The 18,133-nt window shown below is 32.6% G+C and overlaps 1 protein-coding gene across 2 annotated transcripts in view; it reads right to left on the bottom strand.

The window, feature by feature from the left end:
- LOC114341649 (protein unzipped) overlaps nt 1-18,133 on the bottom strand; it is a 397,204-nt gene that overhangs the window by 45,992 nt on the left and 333,079 nt on the right. For both annotated transcript variants that reach the window (XM_050646985.1, XM_050646987.1), the window contains exon 2: nt 17,322-17,524. In XM_050646985.1, coding sequence (XP_050502942.1) covers nt 17,322-17,517 — 196 coding nt within the window. In that variant the 5' untranslated portion in view covers nt 17,518-17,524. The remainder of the gene's footprint in view (nt 1-17,321; nt 17,525-18,133) is intronic.

The following is an 18,133-nucleotide window of genomic DNA, read 5'->3' as shown; positions in this document are numbered from 1 at the left end:
GTATATGGATTTCGTACTTTTACACTAGGATAGCCCCTTAAGAAGCTATAACAAATTTTCAGCTTGCTATTAATAAACTTTTTTTTGGTACTCGGGATTCAGGCCTATCATTGCATGCAGGCTTCGCTCCTGTAGCTGCTCCAAATAGTGGATACGTTCGCGCTCCCGGACCGTGCAACAATGCTCGCTCCACCTTATCGCTCCAATTGGTGGCGGTTTATATGTAGATGAGAGCATGCCGTATCCATTGGAGAAGTTGTAGGGAGAGCGGAGCGCAAGAGGATCGCGAACATAGTGGATACGTGCCTTAACACACTCTTCAAACAGCATTATTTAAGAATAACGAACGGTTTTAAAATTAGTTTCAGTCCATAAAGACGTCCGCGTAAAATACCGCTTTCTCGAGGCTGGAGCATTAACTAATTTAATGGTCACGTCTAAATGACGGAGTTTTTAGAATAGCTCGAATAGAATAAACACGTGTAAAACTGTAGGCTGGATAAAACAAGTTACAAATGATTACAGCAATTAAAGTTTTAGAAGTAGTTTTTAAAAGACAGCGGTAGAAAAACTACCGCCGTTTTTACGATCGGAAAATATGGAAAGCATACGATTTAATACATACGATATAATATCGCACCACGCTCAAAGAGTGTCATAACTCAAAAAAAATTAAAATCGGTTTTATTGCACCAACAGTTTAATAAAACTATAAACTCCCTATCTCACAAAGTTTCACGTCTATGGGTCAAGTATTTATCGTTAGATGACACTAGTGTCATTATACGATTATCCAAAATTAACGACGCACCGAACACAAACAGTGTCACATATCGACTTATGCAAAGCATTTGTCCATCTAAGATGTGTATAAAGCGTCGTTTGTCGAGTTAACACTATATGTGATTACTTTATTCAAAACAATCTGCGTATGTACTCAAGAAAAGTGGCACATTTATCACTTATTTATCTTTCTTTTTGCAGTATTTTGTGTTTTTGTATTTGAAGTTACATCGTTAAAAAGTATAAGCCTCTTAACCAGATAATAATGATATTTTATTCTGTACTGCAAGTGTCATATGTGATAAATAAATTTTTCGTTTTTTTTTATCTGTATAGTGTCACAACTCAAAAAAAAAAAATTTTTTTTTTAAAATATTTTTAATATACTTAATACGTCATTTTATAGAGCTTCAAAAATCATTGTAACTGACTAAAATAGTTTTTATTCTAATTTAAATACACTGGGGTGCAAAATTAACCGGTCACCTTAAAAATGGGTCTTTTTTGATGTCTCGGAATTTCCTAAACCTGTTTTCCGATTGAAGTGAATTTTTTAATATATTATAAGCCTTATTCTTTAATAATATCGCTGTAATAGTATTGTTGCTAAACAGTTAAATTTTCATTGTATACCGGGTGTACCAATCAAACTGTGTTTTTTTCTCAAAGTTCGCATCACCCTGTGGAATATTCCAGCACTTATAAAATACTGAAATTAAAATCCAACTATAGCCTCATGTTTTCTCAACATTTTGTTTTTTGATTCATTCGATTACGTTAGACCATAAAAAAGTTACGCACTTTAATAACTAGCCATGGTTTCATCAATACAGGGTGTTTTTAAATAAGTATGGCAAACTTTAAGGGGTAATTCTGCATGAAAAAATAACGACAGTTTGCTTTATAAATGGTATGTCCGCAAATGCTTCGTTTCCAAGATAGGGGGTGTTGAAATTTTTCTTACAAACTGGCGATTTATTTATTGCTTTAGAATCGGTTGAGATATGCAAATGAAATTTGGTGGGTTTTAAGAAGTAGTTATGGCACATTTCTTGACATACGATCAAGAATTTAATATTCACCATTGGCGCGCCTACGGGTAATATGACGGCTCATATTACCCGTATGCGCGCCAATGGTGAATATTAAATTCTTACTTGTATGTCAAAAAATGTATAATAACTACGTCTTGAAACCCACCAAAAGTTTGTCCGACTAGACACCGTTAAGCTATTAACAAATTTTCAGCTTGCTATTAAATCACCTTTTTGTTGGTACGCGGGATCCAGGTCTATGTATTTGAGTCAAAATATTAATATGTCTATTTGAATATTTTAATATGTTTATTTTAATATAATTTAAATTAATTTAAATGTTCGATTTTCGGAAAAATAGTATGTATACCTTGTAGGAAAAGCCACATTCCCGGACTCTGTATTGCCTTGACTCGGCTTGCGCCTCGACAGCAATCTTTACATCGTCCGGGAATGTTAATCCATTTTAGGTTTTATTACGTCGAATTAACTAATTTCCTAAGTAATAATTTAAATTTTTGTATTAAGGTCTCAGGGGCCTCAGCTTAGCTCAGGCCTCAATCTGTTGCTATTGCATTTTAGTCGAAAAGAATAATTTCCCAAGTGAAAAATTAAAACTTTATGTTGAAGTCTAGGGTGCCCTTGTAAGGTCTTTTTAAAATTGTGTCATTTGAAAATATTTCGTTGGGTCATTTGAAAATATTTCGTTGGGATCGGCTTTTAAAATTATACATATTTTTGTTAAAATCTATGCACGGCTAAACAAACGGTGGACCGTGCGGGGCCCCCCTAGGCCGGGGGCCCCGGGGCACTGCCCTGGTTGTCAAAATGGTAGTTACGGCCCTGTATCCGTCATATATAGAGACATATTGAGTGGTATCAAAAGAATTTATTCGTGTCATTAAGAAAACTATTGGACTTCTCCTCGTACAAGCCTTAAAACTTGGTTTTACTGAAAGAAACAATGGCCTTGAGAATGTATGTTATTAAATTGTAATTTGTAATGGAAGTGTGCACGCTGCGTAACTTGGATATGTATCACTTTTTGTTGAGTATTCTCGAACATGCATTTCGTTTTTTCCGTGAATTTATACACAAACACTAACAATGAACGTAGCTGCAATTAATAATGGTGACAAGGCGAAGGCAGTACGAACTTCCTACTTTAAGAATTACTTTTTAATTTTTATCGAAATAGTCTAGAACAGCGGTTCTCAATCTGTAGTACATGTACCACTGGTGGTACATATCATTATTTGAGGTGGTACACAAAACGCAAAAACAGCCAAAATCAGCACCACTATTATAGCTTATTAGATCGCCTAGCTAGATAGGTATTTTGGTTAGGTGGTTGGTTTTACCAAAAACAATAAAAAGTATTTGGTGGTACATGACTCAAAAAGATTGAGAACCGCTGGTCTAGAATATTTGAATGTTTTTTGTCAATAATTTAACCAGAAAAAGCCACTATTTTAACAAAAAGTGAGCAACTGATTAAAGCAAATACTGGGAAAAAAAAACAATGTATTTAATATCGACACATACCATCTTTTCGTAGATTTTAAATCGTCCTATCATAGTGTCCTAAGAAATAAATTATATGAAGCCATGGATGAATTCGACACCCCCGATAAATTGATAAGATTGGTTAAGGTTACAATGCGTAAAGTTGTTTGCAAAGTCGAAATACAGGGCGAACAATCACAGGCGTTTGAAACGCATGTAGGGCTGCGACAGGGAGATGCGCTGGTGTGTCTCCTTTTTAACATAGCTCTGGAAAAGGCGATCAGAGATGCCCGAATAGACAACAGAGGAAATATTTTTAATAAATCATCCCAAATTTTGGCATAGAAGGATGGTGTAGATGAGGATGGGAGAAAAAAGGCGCAGCAAACTGGCAACGGTTGGCGATGGATAGAACTGACTGGCGTAATATACTTGGGAAGGTCGAAGCTCTTTCTTAGGGCTGTAGCCCCATTGATCATGAGCATCTGATTTCGCCAAAAGTAATATTATCAGGAAATAATAGAAGTAATACGAAAGAAATGAGTTCCAGTTTTCAATCGAATCAATTTCTATTTACAATAATACTAAACTACAGTAGAAGAAAATTAGTAATTAGTCCATTTATAAAATATATCAAATTTATAAATATAATCATAAAAACAAAATAACTCCGACGCCCCTGAGGGGCATAAGGAGTTTCGAGAAAGAAGAAGAAGAAGAAGAAGAAGAAAAACAAAATAAAATAAACAGCAATATAATGTAAATTATATTTTTAGTAAAACAATGATTCGTAATTTTTCCGGGTCGCAAGGTATGTATCCATACGTGGGTGCTCCGTGCTCGGTATAGCTGCTCAAATGGATACGGCATGCGTTCCCCTAAATACAGTTGGGTCCGGGAATCTTTACCCGTGCGTCATCATTTAAAGCATACGAAATAAGTCGATGATAAGTCCGAAATTGAAATTTACTAAACGCAACAGCAAGTCACTTACTGTCACTTGCTGTTGCGTTTAGTGAATTTCAATTTTCGACTTATCATCGACTTATTTCGTATGCTTTAAATGATGACGCACGGGTAAAGATTCGCGGACTCAACTGTATAAACCGCAAACCGCTTGAATCGAAGAGGGTGAGCGGCGAGCACCAACGTATCCACTATGTGGAGCTGCTACACGGAGCACGGAGCACCCACGTATGGATACGTACCTTCAGATACTTTTCAATATTAAGATGTTAAGAGAAAAATAAAACCTCTCTTCATGATACGAATGTAGATTAATTCTGATATTCCAATTGGACGCAACAATGGATTATAAAGGCTGATTCTCATTATAACGCAAGGCAAGTGCTCGGCATGGGCAAGGCATCGGCTCGGCAAGATACATTTTACATAAAATCTTATGCACTGCACGGGATGTAATTCACACTATGCGTGCCAGGCATGCGACGTTCTTTTCGAAACAATCTTTGCCGAGCACGTGCCTTGCCGGTTCCTTGCACGTCTAATGAGAATCAGCCTTAAGTCTAGCAACCACATTTATCAAATAATAGTGTTTAAGAACAGCTAATAGTGTTTATAGAACTGTTACAGTATGTGAACAATATCGAAAAAGCAGACAACGGCTAATGAAATTTGAAATAAAAATAATACGAATAACTTGTGATCATAACAAAAAAGTAACAAATAGAGACAAAAAGGTACAAAATAATAATGAAAACAAATCAAAGACATAAATGTATGGTTTATCTTTTGATGTCTAGGGTTTAATTAATGGCCACGGGTCGATTCGAGGATATAACAAACACTTTATTGTTTAACTCGTAAATTACAGGAATATAGAACTAACGTAAATGGTAACATAGCAAAAATATGAACACTCTTTCGTCGTACGTCGTATAGAGATGAGATGCCGTCATCGGCATATTATCACCTCGTCGTCTTGATGTTTTCCTCACTCTGTCGGTCTGTCGGTAGTCGCCCACCCACTCTTCTATGGGTACATGGGTAGTCGGTAGTGTCTCATAGATAAATAATATATAGTATTACCAGAGTGTCTAGTGTCAGGAGCGGCTAAAGATACAGTGCGGCTCCCTAATTTGCGCGTGCGTGTCCTCAACTCCAACGTTGCCGTTTCCGAGATAGTTTGAAGGACAAATTACGTTGAGAACCAAGAAACGCGTCTAACTTCAATTGTATTTTGTATTTGTCACTGTCACATCTTTGATCGGATTATTGGATATTGGATTTATTTTTATATTTTGGATATTTGGATATTTGGACCTAAGTTGGTTATGTATGTCCTGTTTTATTCATTAAAAAGGATTCCTAAATAAAAGTTTATTCTCAGATACAGATTATGCATGGTTTGACCCAAATCAATATGAAACAAGGACATTTATTGAAGCTATAAATATAATTTGTAAATAATTTTAAACTGTTAATTACAAGAATCACATAGACATTCTTTATAATAATTAATTTAGACATTTTTGTGTAGAAATAAATATTTTTAGTAGGTATAGATAATATATATTTTATAAGATGTAATTTCAATTAATTTGAATGCACAAATATGCTTGTGAAATTGTGGAAAAGCTTAGGATTTGTTAAAATTCTGGATTAAAAAGTACAGTTCAATTCAACAGATATAACATAATATACGTATGGCATTAACAATATAAACAGGTTAATACAATAAAACAAAGGTTTTTGGAATTTTAATCCTTTATTATTTAGATATAGGGCCGGTACTTTATGTCCCGGTTAAACCGCCATTAGCTAACCGGGGTTTAATCAGGACAGACATAACATAGACATAAACACAATTGTACTTATTATTATGATTAGGAGTGCGAAATTGGAAAACCAAGGTGAGGGATAGGAAGCTGATTCTGGAACAGGTCAAGACCCACCATGGGTTGCGGAGCCAATGATGATGATATTATGATTATACATGATATTACAACGCAAGAGGCCCAAAGAGGTACTTTTCTGTCCCGATTAGCTAACCGAGGTTTAACGGGGACATAAGTCCCATAATCTATAAAGTTTTGAACCAAAAGTATGTATTACACTTTCATTTTCATGTCATCAGCATTTGTTTATTTAAACATACTGTCAAAAAAATTAATAAAAAAAACACCATAAAGCTAATTTTTCTATTATTATTTTTGTCCTTTAAAATAACTTCCTTGTTCATACATTTTTGCTAGTTGTGGAAGGCCTTTTAACAGAATGAGATATAAAATAAATTTTAAAGGATACTCAAAATCAAACACCAATATCATGTATTTATAAATTGCTAATAATAAAATACTTAAAATCAAATCAGTCACCAATATAATATACCTATTTATTTATAAATTTATTAACAAACTGCAGTCCAATAAAAATAAAATTATCAACATTATACTACATAACAATGATTTTCCTTTCATGTTCGAAGCATACACTACCAACATTCGTCGGAATATATTCTTTTTAGTATGTGTGTAGTAGAAGCCAGTGGTGTCATGGTGTGGGAACGCGTGGGAACGCCGTTCCCACACTGGTTAAGAAAAGAAAAAAAATAAATAGAGAATTTAGGTTTTGTAAACAAAAATTAGCAGTGCGTTCCGGCACTGCTAATTTTGCCATGACACCACTGGTAGAAGCATAGCATGTACTATAAAAACATTCTAAATTTCATGTTTTTTGCATATACTTCGAAGAATATTCTCGGACCAAATATACTGAGCACATTCATGTATGTAGTTACTTAGAATATTCGTAAAAGTTTATTCTTGGAATAAACCTTTTAGGCTATTGATTATGTTCAAAATAAGAGAACTAAAAGGAACTACAACGTTAACGGGATTTTATTGTCTCATATCTGTCTCTAAATTAGAAAAAACCATGGAGTGAAGCTACCATTGAAATGAGTGAGTTTTTGAGAAAGTGGTGAATTAGTCCCTAGTCACAGGGCGAATTAGGGTGAGTTCTATGCACTTTTGATATAAACACATCTACAGGAAAATTGTTCCAGGTTAAATTTACTATCCAAACATCACATTTTAAAGTCAAAAATATTTTTTTTTTACAAAAATAATATATTCAAAATAAAAGCAAGAAAAAAACACGAAAGAAAGCAATTTTGTTTTTAGCCCCATAACTATTTTCCACAGGGATATAGGTATAGGCATTGCTTTAGCGAAAAATAACTTCCATCCTTCCTCTTTAAAATGAAGTTTGGTAAAATTCTCTAAGATTTATAGTTTCCGAAATAGGATTTTTCTAAGTTTGCCGCTCACAGCATTTTTGGGCAATTTTCCCCATTATTTCGCAAACATTGTTCTGTAACTATTTCGTGCGCATTTCTATGTACAGTAGAACCCCGCAAATCCGAACTAATTGGGGGGACAGCCTGTTCGGATTCCGAAAAGTTCGGATTATCCGAAAGTTAGCCTTGACTAGTAGTTCAAAGCTTTCATTGTGATTTTGAGTAGCCAGACGTTCTCGCAAGAGTGTGGACAATATTTTTGGACTCAAGTTGACTACGAGAGAACCAAAGTAAGTTTGTGTTTAACCTTTATAAACACTTTATAAACCTATATACTGTGCCTATTTATTAAAGTATAATATTTATTTTTAAAAAATTGTAAATGTCAAAGTCCTAGTAATCCTATATTGTCCAATTTTCTGACTCTACTCTGTATAATAAACATGATTTTAAGTTTTTATCTTGAATTTTTAAATTTTTTTCACTTTCCGTTGGTTCGGATTTGCCGAAAGTTCGGATTCGCGGGGTTCGGATTTACGGGGTTCTACTGTATATGCAATAGTAGAAAGAGAAATTAATTACCTTTAAAATAGTCTATTGTATAAGGTTATTTATACAGCTCTTTCTAAGGAAGTTATGCTTTTCAAATTTCTCATTATGACTTTTTTTCTTGTACGTTTAAGTATATACATTGTGGAATAAAAAAGCTTATTTTCTTTACTTTAAAATGGTGTATTGCAAAAAATTCTAGGACAATTTTTAAACACGATATCTGTAGGATATCCAAGAGTATCCGTAATTTGAGAAAAATTTTAATTTTTTTTTATTTTTTTCAATTAGAAAAATATGATTGCATATTATATCATAATTTTTTTTTCATAAAGTTAATAATAAAAAAGTTTTCCATAGGGTTCCAATCTTGTTTAAAAATAGTCCCAGAATTCTTTACGATACACCATTTTAAAGTAAATAAAATAAGCTTTCAAATAATGAATGGGTTGCATGTGTGAGTCCATACTATTGTAGTAAAGAAAAAAGAGACGTTCTCACAAACAATTTATTTTACAACTGACGACCGGTTTCGCTGTCTACAATATTCACAGCATCTTTAGGTCACGGTAAAAGTAAAACTAAATGCTACAAATAACAAAAAACCAGAGTTGGTCTGGTTGAAATCAAAGGGTAAAGATCAAGCCAATATTAAAGTATATATACTCATGCATACATATAAATGCTAAAATGTACGTAAATATGGTTTAACAACCCTCACACTCACATACATGCAAGCATTCAAATGTAGTGGCAACTAAAGTATGTCAAGTATAAGTATAAAATGTACACTTACTTTCCGGTATAAGGGAAGAATATAGTAGTATTCAATATCATACTTTTTCTCCAAATTATGCTAAAGGGAGAGATGGTAGAGGGACAGATTTGATTGTAATGTACAAACAAAACAAAATAATTGGCAGGATCTTGAGGGGATTAGTAAGGGAACAGGACATTAAACCGTGAAACCAAAAATTGTTAGTTAGGTATATATAAAGTGATGTTATTTTTAAATTTTTTAAAGTGTATATTTTTAAATTTTATTGGGATTATTAGATGTTGTTCTGCATGTTCAAGAACTGATGGATGTAAGATTGGTTGTGCAATTTTATTAAAACCAGAATTGGTCAATTGTGTATTATTTGTGGTGTGATTGTGAAAATGTTTTAATTTTTATTTGTTGGAGACATTGAAATTAAACTGAACAATAGTAAATAGGTAAAAATTTGCTAAAATTTAAAAGTGTCAAACTATAAAATCATTAATAAATAATTCAGAATTAAATTCAAATGTGAAGGTAACTAACTGTACATGAAATTAAATTTATAGTAATATAAAGTTATGATGATTTGTGCAGCAATGAATGAGATTTTATGAGATATTACTAAAAAGTTAGAAAAAGGCAAATATGGAAAAAAAAATAGATGAAAAAATGATTCATTTATGTTAATATCTGTTGAATGTAATAAATAGTTGAGTAGATTGAAAAATTAATCTCAAAAAATCTTTGAAAAAGTTACCTGGTTGAGCTGAATTATATGGTTTCTTTGAAAAGTTAAAAAAGTTTTTGAAATATTTTTTGTTTTAAAGTCGATAAAAATAACACATAACAGATTCTCGAACGCACACAAAGGACGTGGACACAACGGGAGTTTGGGAATTTTTTTTTTTTTATTTATTTTTTTTTTTTTTTTTTGATGAGGAAAGCTAACTGTGTACTACTACATCTTATTTCTTTTTGATTTTTAAGAATTGTAAAAATTCCTCTAATTTGGTTTTATTTACAAAGAAACTCAAATGTCACTGAGAGTGAGAGGTTAAGTCAATGTCAAATTCTTCTTCTGTTATGATGTAGTAATAGTTGCAGGCCTTGTCAGTTTACAATAAAATATATATTTTTTTTCTTTTTGACAATATTGTTAATGAATAATATTGGCTAGATCTAATACAATTGTGTGCAATACTATGGTAGAAATCAATTTAAATTAACATATTTGGAAATTACTTGTGGTTACAAAAGATGAATTACAGATAATTAACAATACGGGGAGGGGGGGGGGGGGGTTTTGTATTCAAATGAGGAGCAAAAACTATGGTGTAATGTTTTTTGGTTTTAATACTTATTAAAATCAGATGGATTTATTTGAAAATCAAGTTAAATTGTGACCTGTATAACTGGAAATTTACTCCAAATAAATGTAAATGAATAATTTTTTATATTTTTTATAAATTTTAAGCAAAATCTGTTGGTATCGTTTAACTGTCAAAAATATTTTAGTTTATAAAGTTGGTAGAATGCTAAATCATCTGTTTTACAGCCGGATGTGAAGGGTGGGAGGGTGGGGAAAAACTCATTTAAAAATCGGTTGTTAGATTTTGTTCCTCCTTTGAAAAAATCCCCTAGCTAGTGAATTCCTATTATAACGAATACAAAACCGGTAAGTTGAAATTTGAATTTTTACAGTTTTTACGGTATTTGAAATAAACAAAATCGTAGTAGATCTTAGAAAATATTTGAGTTCATAATAAAACACGTGTTCAGCAATTTAGTACAGTCTGAATGGGAATTTTTTGTTTGTGTATTTAAATGGAATTCGAAAAACATGAGCAGCTTCAATTCATGCAGTTACCAATGACAACTAAGTCTGATCAAACTCTGTAATCACAACCTCTGTTAATTCAACCATTTGGCACGCAATTCGGTCGATACAAGTCAAATTCCCGTACCAAGGCTTTGAGTCTAATTTAATTTTAGTTTGTAGATAATGATGGATAATTCAGTTATATGTCAAGTAGCTCAGCACGTGTTTCCCATCCGGTGGTCTACGAAGAAAATTTGATGTACAAACTTGAGAAATTTTCAAGAAAAAACCCTTTGCATATCCAAATTGGTTAACCACGTGGTCATAAGTATAATGTAGCGGTTACAACCACATTCACATATGGGGTGGAGTTCATTTTTAAATCAATCTATTGTATGGACGAAGATATGAAGTAAGTGGTGAGTTAAGAAATTTTTTATTGAAAAGTAATAACCAAGAACAAATAAAAAAAAATAAAAAATATTACACATGATCGAATTGGTGTAAGCTATTGAGTAGTGGGGTTGTTATAGTTTATATCAGAACTGAATATGCTGGGATATAATCCAGTTCTAACTGTGCATTTAAAGTTTGTACTTGAGGGTTATTATTTGATCTTAAAATTTCTAAATGTTCCAGGTTATTAAGTTTGAAACCTTTATTGCAAATATGGAGTATGGAGAAACCTGTCTGTGGATCAAAAATATGGTTTGAACGAAGGATATGCTGGGAAAAATGTGATTGGCCTGTTGTTGAGCGATCTATATAACGAAGGTGTTCCTTTAGTCTGATGTTAAAGGACCTAAAAGTTCTTCCTATATAATTTGCATTACAGGTACGGCAACTTAACTTGTACACACCGCTAAATTCGAGTCTATCACGATTGTCCTTGTTATTAAGGAGAACCAACCCTAAGTTCATTTTAGTTTTAAATGCAACGTGGCAATAGTTTTTAAAAAGATTAGCTAATTTATATGAGAAATCACCCATGTATGTGAGAGATCTATATGGTTTCTCACAATTTTGTTCGACAGTAGGTTGCATATAGACTTGGTATTCTAGTAGTCTATTTGTTTTTTTGTGTAAAATTTTATTAATCAAATTAATAGGATACCCATTATTTACTGCGATCTGTTGAATTATTTTAAGTTCTTTGTTAAATGAAGTTGGTGTTAATGGGATTGAGATAAGACGGTTGATATAGCTGTAAAAAGCAAACAACTTATAAGTTGTCTGCTTTTTACTGCTTTTTACAGCTATATCAACCGTCTTATCTCAATCCCATTAACACCAACTTCATTTAACAAAGAACTTAAAATAATTCAACAGATCGCAGTAAATAATGGGTATCCTATTAATTTGATTAATAAAATTTTACACAAAAAAACAAATAGACTACTAGAATACCAAGTCTATATGCAACCTACTGTCGAACAAAATTGTGAGAAACCATATAGATCTCTCACATACATGGGTGATTTCTCATATAAATTAGCTAATCTTTTTAAAAACTATTGCCACGTTGCATTTAAAACTAAAATGAACTTAGGGTTGGTTTTCCTTAATAACAAGGACAATCGTGATAGACTCGAATTTAGCGGTGTGTACAAGTTAAGTTGCCGTACCTGTAACGCAAATTATATAGGAAGAACTTTTAGGTCCTTTAACATCAGACTAAAGGAACACCTTCGTTATATAGATCGCTCAACAACAGGCCAATCACATTTTTCCCAGCATATCCTTCGTTCAAACCATATTTTTGATCCACAGACAGGTTTCTCCATACTCCATATTTGCAATAAAGGTTTCAAACTTAATAACCTGGAACATTTAGAAATTTTAAGATCAAATAATAACCCTCAAGTACAAACTTTAAATGCACAGTTAGAACTGGAGTATATCCCAGCATATTCAGTTCTGATATAAACTATAACAACCCCACTACTCAATAGCTTACACCAATTCGATCATGTGTAATATTTTTTATTTTTTTTTTATTTGTTCTTGGTTATTACTTTTCAATAAAAAATTTCTTAACTCACCACTTACTTCATATCTTCGTCCATACAATAGATTGATTTAAAAATGAACTCCACCCCATATGTGAATGTGGTTGTAACCGCTACATTATACTTATGACCACGTGGTTAACCAATTTGGATATGCAAAGGGTTTTTTCTTGAAAATTTCTCAAGTTTGTACATCAAATTTTCTTCGTAGACCACCGGATGGGAAACACGTGCTGAGCTACTTGACATATAACTGAATTATCCATCATTATCTACAAACTAAAATTAAATTAGACTCAAAGCCTTGGTACGGGAACTTGACTTGTATCGACCGAATTGCGTGCCAAATGGTTGAATTAACAGAGGTTGTGATTACAGAGTTTGATCAGACTTAGTTGTCATTGGTAACTGCATGAATTGAAGCTGCACATGTTTTTCGAATTCCATTTAAATACACAAACAAAAAATTCCCATTCAGACTGTACTAAATTGCTGAACACGTGTTTTATTATGAACTCAAATATTTTCTAAGATCTACTACGATTTTGTTTATTTCAAATACCGTAAAAACTGTAAAAATTCAAATTTCAACTTACCGGTTTTGTATTCGTTATAATAGGAATTCACTAGCTAGGGGATTTTTTCAAAGGAGGAACAAAATCTAACAACCGATTTTTAAATGAGTTTTTCCCCACCCTCCCACTCTTCACATCCGGCTGTAAAACAGGGCCCGGATTACGTACACTCGATACGCATCGTATCCGCCATGTTTTACTGTAGCGCCTTATGGGAAAACATGGCGGATACGATGCGTATCGAGTGTACGTAATCCGGGCCCAGATGATTTAGCACTCTACCAACTTTATAAACTAAAATATTTTTGACAGTTAAACGATACCAACAGATTTTGCTTAAAATTTATAAAAAATATAAAAAATTATTCATTTACATTTATTTGGAGTAAATTTCCAGTTATACAGGTCACAATTTAACTTGATTTTCAAATAAATCCATCTGATTTTATTAAGTATTAAAACCAAAAAACATTACACCATAGTTTTTGCTCCTCATTTGAATACAAAACCCCCCGTATTGTTAATTATCTGTAATTCATCTTTTGTAACCACAAGTAATTTCCAAATATGTTAATTTAAATTGATTTCTACCATAGTATTGCACAAAATTGTATTAGATCTAGCCAATATTATTCATTAACAATATTGTCAAAAAGAAAAAAATATATATATTTTATTGTAAACTGACAAGGCCTGCAACTATTACTACATCATAACAGAAGAAGAATTTGACATTGACTTAACCTCTCACTCTCAGTGACATTTGAGTTTCTTTGTAAATAAAACCAAATTAGAGGAATTTTTACAATTCTTAAAAATCAAAAAGAAATAAGATGTAGTAGTACACAGTTTGCTTTCCTCATCAAACAAAAAAAAAAATTCCCAAACTCCCGTTGTGTCCACGTCCTTTGTGTGCGTTCGAGAATCTGTTACCTATGTGTTATTTTTATCGACTTTAAAACAAAAAATATTTCAAAAACTTTTTTAACTTTTCAAAGAAACCATATAATTCAGCTCAACCAGGTAACTTTTTCAAAGATTTTTTGAGATTAATTTTTCAATCTACTCAACTATTTGTTACATTCAACAGATATTAACATAAATGAATCATTTTTTCATCTATTTTTTTTCCATATTTGCCTTTTTCTAACTTTTTAGTAATATCTCATAAAATCTCATTCATTGCTGCACAAATCATCATAACTTTATATTACTATAAATTTAATTTCATGTACAGTTAGTTACCTTCACATTTGAATTTAATTCTGAATTATTTATTAATGATTTTATAGTTTGACACTTTTAAATTTTAGCAAATTTTTACCTATTTACTATTGTTCAGTTTAATTTCAATGTCTCCAACAAATAAAAATTAAAACATTTTCACAATCACACCACAAATAATACACAATTGACCAATTCTGGTTTTAAGAAAATTGCACAACCAATCTTACATCCATCAGTTCTTGAACATCCAGAACAACATCTAATAATCCCAATAAAATTTAAAAATATACACTTTAAAAAATTTAAAAATAACATCACTTTATATATAACTAACAATTTTTGGTTTCACGGTTTAATGTCGTGTTCCCTTACTAATCCCCTCAAGATCCTGCCAATTATTTTGTTTTGTTTGTACATTACAATCAAATCTGTCCCTCTACCATCTCTCCCTTTAGCATAATTTGGAGAAAAAGTATGATATTGAATACTACTATATTCTTCCCTTATACTGGAAAGTAAGTGTACATTTTATACTTATACTTGACATACTTTAGTTGCCACTACATTTGAATGGTTGCATGTATGTGAGTGTGAGGGTTGTTAAACCATATTTACGTACATTTTAGCATTTATATGTATGCATGAATATATATACTTTAATATTGGCTTGATCTTTACCCTTTGATTTCAACCAGACCACTTAACTAACTCTGGTTTTTTGTTATTTGTAGCATTTAATTTTACTTTTACCGTGACCTGAAGATGCTGTGAATATTGTAGACAGCGAAACCGGTCGTGAGTTGTAAAATAAATTGTTTGTGAGAACGTCTCTTTTTTCTTTACTACAAAAATAAGCTTTCTTTTTTATTAGACAATAATATACCTACCAATTATATACCTACATATACAATAAAAAAAGTTATAATGAGAAATTTAAAAATAATCGTAAAATATATCAAAAATCATTAAAAGTATAAAACTTTTTAAAGGTAATTGACCTTTTTTCCTATTAAATGTAACATTGCATATACCTAAAGCTACGTAGAAAAAAGTTACAGAACAATGTTTGAGAAGTAACAAGGAAAATGGGCCAAAATCGCTGTGAGTGGCGAACTTTGAAAAATCATATTTTGGAAATCATAAATCATAGAGACTTCTACTAAATGTCATTTTAAAGAGTAAGGATTGAAGTTTTTTTCTTGCTTTTCTTTTGAATATATTTTTGTAAAAAAAAATATTTTTAACTTTAAAATGTAATGTTTCGATAGTAAATTTAACCTGGAACAATTTTCCTGTAGATGTGTTTGTACCAAAAGTGCATAGAACTCACCCTAATTCGTCCTGTGCCTAGGGATTAATTCACCCCTTTCTCAAAAACTCACCCCTTTAAATGGTAGCATTCCGCGGGTTTTTCATATTTAAAAGTCCATTGACTATATGAAACAATAAAACCCCGTTAACGTTGTAGTTCCTTTCTAAAATACATAATCAATAGTCTATTTATCGAATATTGAATATCGAATCTACCAAGAACATGAAATTGTTATGTGGGAACCATTTAGGCTTGAGTTAAATGGAGAATAATCTTTTAAAACAAACACACACACACACACAACATTTAGTTACACCAGATTTGCTCCTGGTTGAAAATGTAGGTACTGCCACAGCTTGTTCGATTAAATAACAGCATCCTCCTTTTCCAGTATTTCAATGTGTTCTCTATTAACAACTGCAATATTATGTAAAAGTATACAAGCTGATATTATTCTTCAAACAAAAGGTAACTTGCATCTCATTTCACATACTAATATGGGGAATCTTTTCTGCATAAAATACCAAATATTCTTTCTAAAACAATTCTTGAGGCAATTTGTGATTGATTATACAGCACTTCAACTACTGTCTGACTGAAGATTCTGCAATGGTGTCATTTTATATACCCATAATATGCAAAAGTATTTAAAAACTTCTAAACCTAAAATAGCACTTCCATATTGTATGATGGTTATGTTGTTCTTTAACTGACAAAATAATTAAATTCAACGTTTTACTCTTTTCATTGATCTTATATTTTCTTAATACCCTTTTACAGGTACAGGTAAAACCTTAGACAACTTGTCTAAGGGTAAAACAAAATATAATTTTATTTTTATAGGTTATTTTTATATTTACATTACAAAAATATTACGTCATTTGTCAAAATAAAAGATTCCTTGCAAGGAGTCTTTTTGAATTTCCCGGCGATGTCAATGTGTAAACAACATGACAACGTTGTAAATATTTTGACGCATGCGCAAAGTAGGGAGCCGCACTGTATCTTTAGGCGCTCCTTCTAGTGTCGGTTCATGCTCGCTAGCTCGCTCAACCGATTATCGACAGTGTTTTTTATTCTGCGATGCTACTTGAAACTGGCCTTCGGCTCGCGGTTCGGGATAAATGGAAGTTAGGAATTGGTAACGGAAAGTATTTGCTGACGAATGCAATCTTACATACATAAGGTGATATGCGGGCTCCACACTCTCGGCGAAGTTACTTCGCCAAAGTTGACCGAAGTCTGAAGTACCTCTCTACACTCGTTCTACTTCGCGAGGAACACATTCAAGCGGTGCGATATCGACAAAGATTCCTTTGACTCGGACTCGCCAGACCGACAGAGAACGGAAGTAGAACGAAGCGAGGCAAAGTTGCACAAGGTGGCCGTCTACACTCTCGTACTTGTTGAACCTCGATCGACTTCGGCGAGAGTGTGGAGCTCACAATAGAAATTAGAGATATTTAAAAAAAAGTAAACTAACCTTCTATAGTCTGGTAAGCTGCTACAACGGCGTTCTTGAGAAAACCTTTATCGTCACCGTTGAAAGGAATCCATTCTAACGTCGTGGACGTGATGACTTGTTCTAGATTTTCAGCTAGAATGTGCACAGACGGTTCTGCGTTCACGAAAACGAACCAGAACTGCGCCAGAATCAGAGTCCATTGGATTTGCTTCATGTTTTATCTGTAAGAATAAGAAACATATGTTAATATACTTAACCCGCCATTTAGTATGGTATAGTTAGACCCAAACCCAGACATCCAAAGTGAAAGTTATCCTCCAACACCAAATTGTTCTATATGGTCCACATAATGTTCAGAAAAAAGTCACACCATTTTGAGCGACGGGTTTGGGGGGGAGAGGGGGGAGAAATCTGCAAATTCGTAGTTTTTTAAGTTTTTCGTCAATATTTCTAAAACTAAGCGGTTTAGCATGAACAACCCTCTACACAAAATTGTTCTACATTAAATTTGAAATAAAAAAGGCCCTATGCATAACCCTTCTAAAATGAACGGTTCCAAAGTTACGGAGGTAGTATAATATGACTGGTCCAAAAAAAGGCCTAACCCAAACATCCAAAGTAAAAGTTTTCCTCCAACACCAAAATGTTTTATATGGTCCACATATTGTTCAGTAAAAAGTTACACCATTTTGAGCGTCCGGTTTGGGGGGTAGATGGGGGAAGAGTCGGTAAATTAGTAGTTTTTTTAAGTTTTTCGTCAATATTTCTAAAACTATGCTTTAGCGTAAGGAATATTCTATAGAAAATTATTCTACATAGAATTTAAAACA

The sequence above is a fragment of the Diabrotica virgifera genome, chromosome 3 (assembly GCF_917563875.1).
Source record: "Diabrotica virgifera virgifera chromosome 3, PGI_DIABVI_V3a".
NCBI lineage: Eukaryota > Metazoa > Arthropoda > Insecta > Coleoptera > Chrysomelidae > Diabrotica > Diabrotica virgifera.
Note: the sequence above shows the minus strand (reverse complement) of the source record. Positions and strands in the feature narration are given on the sequence as shown.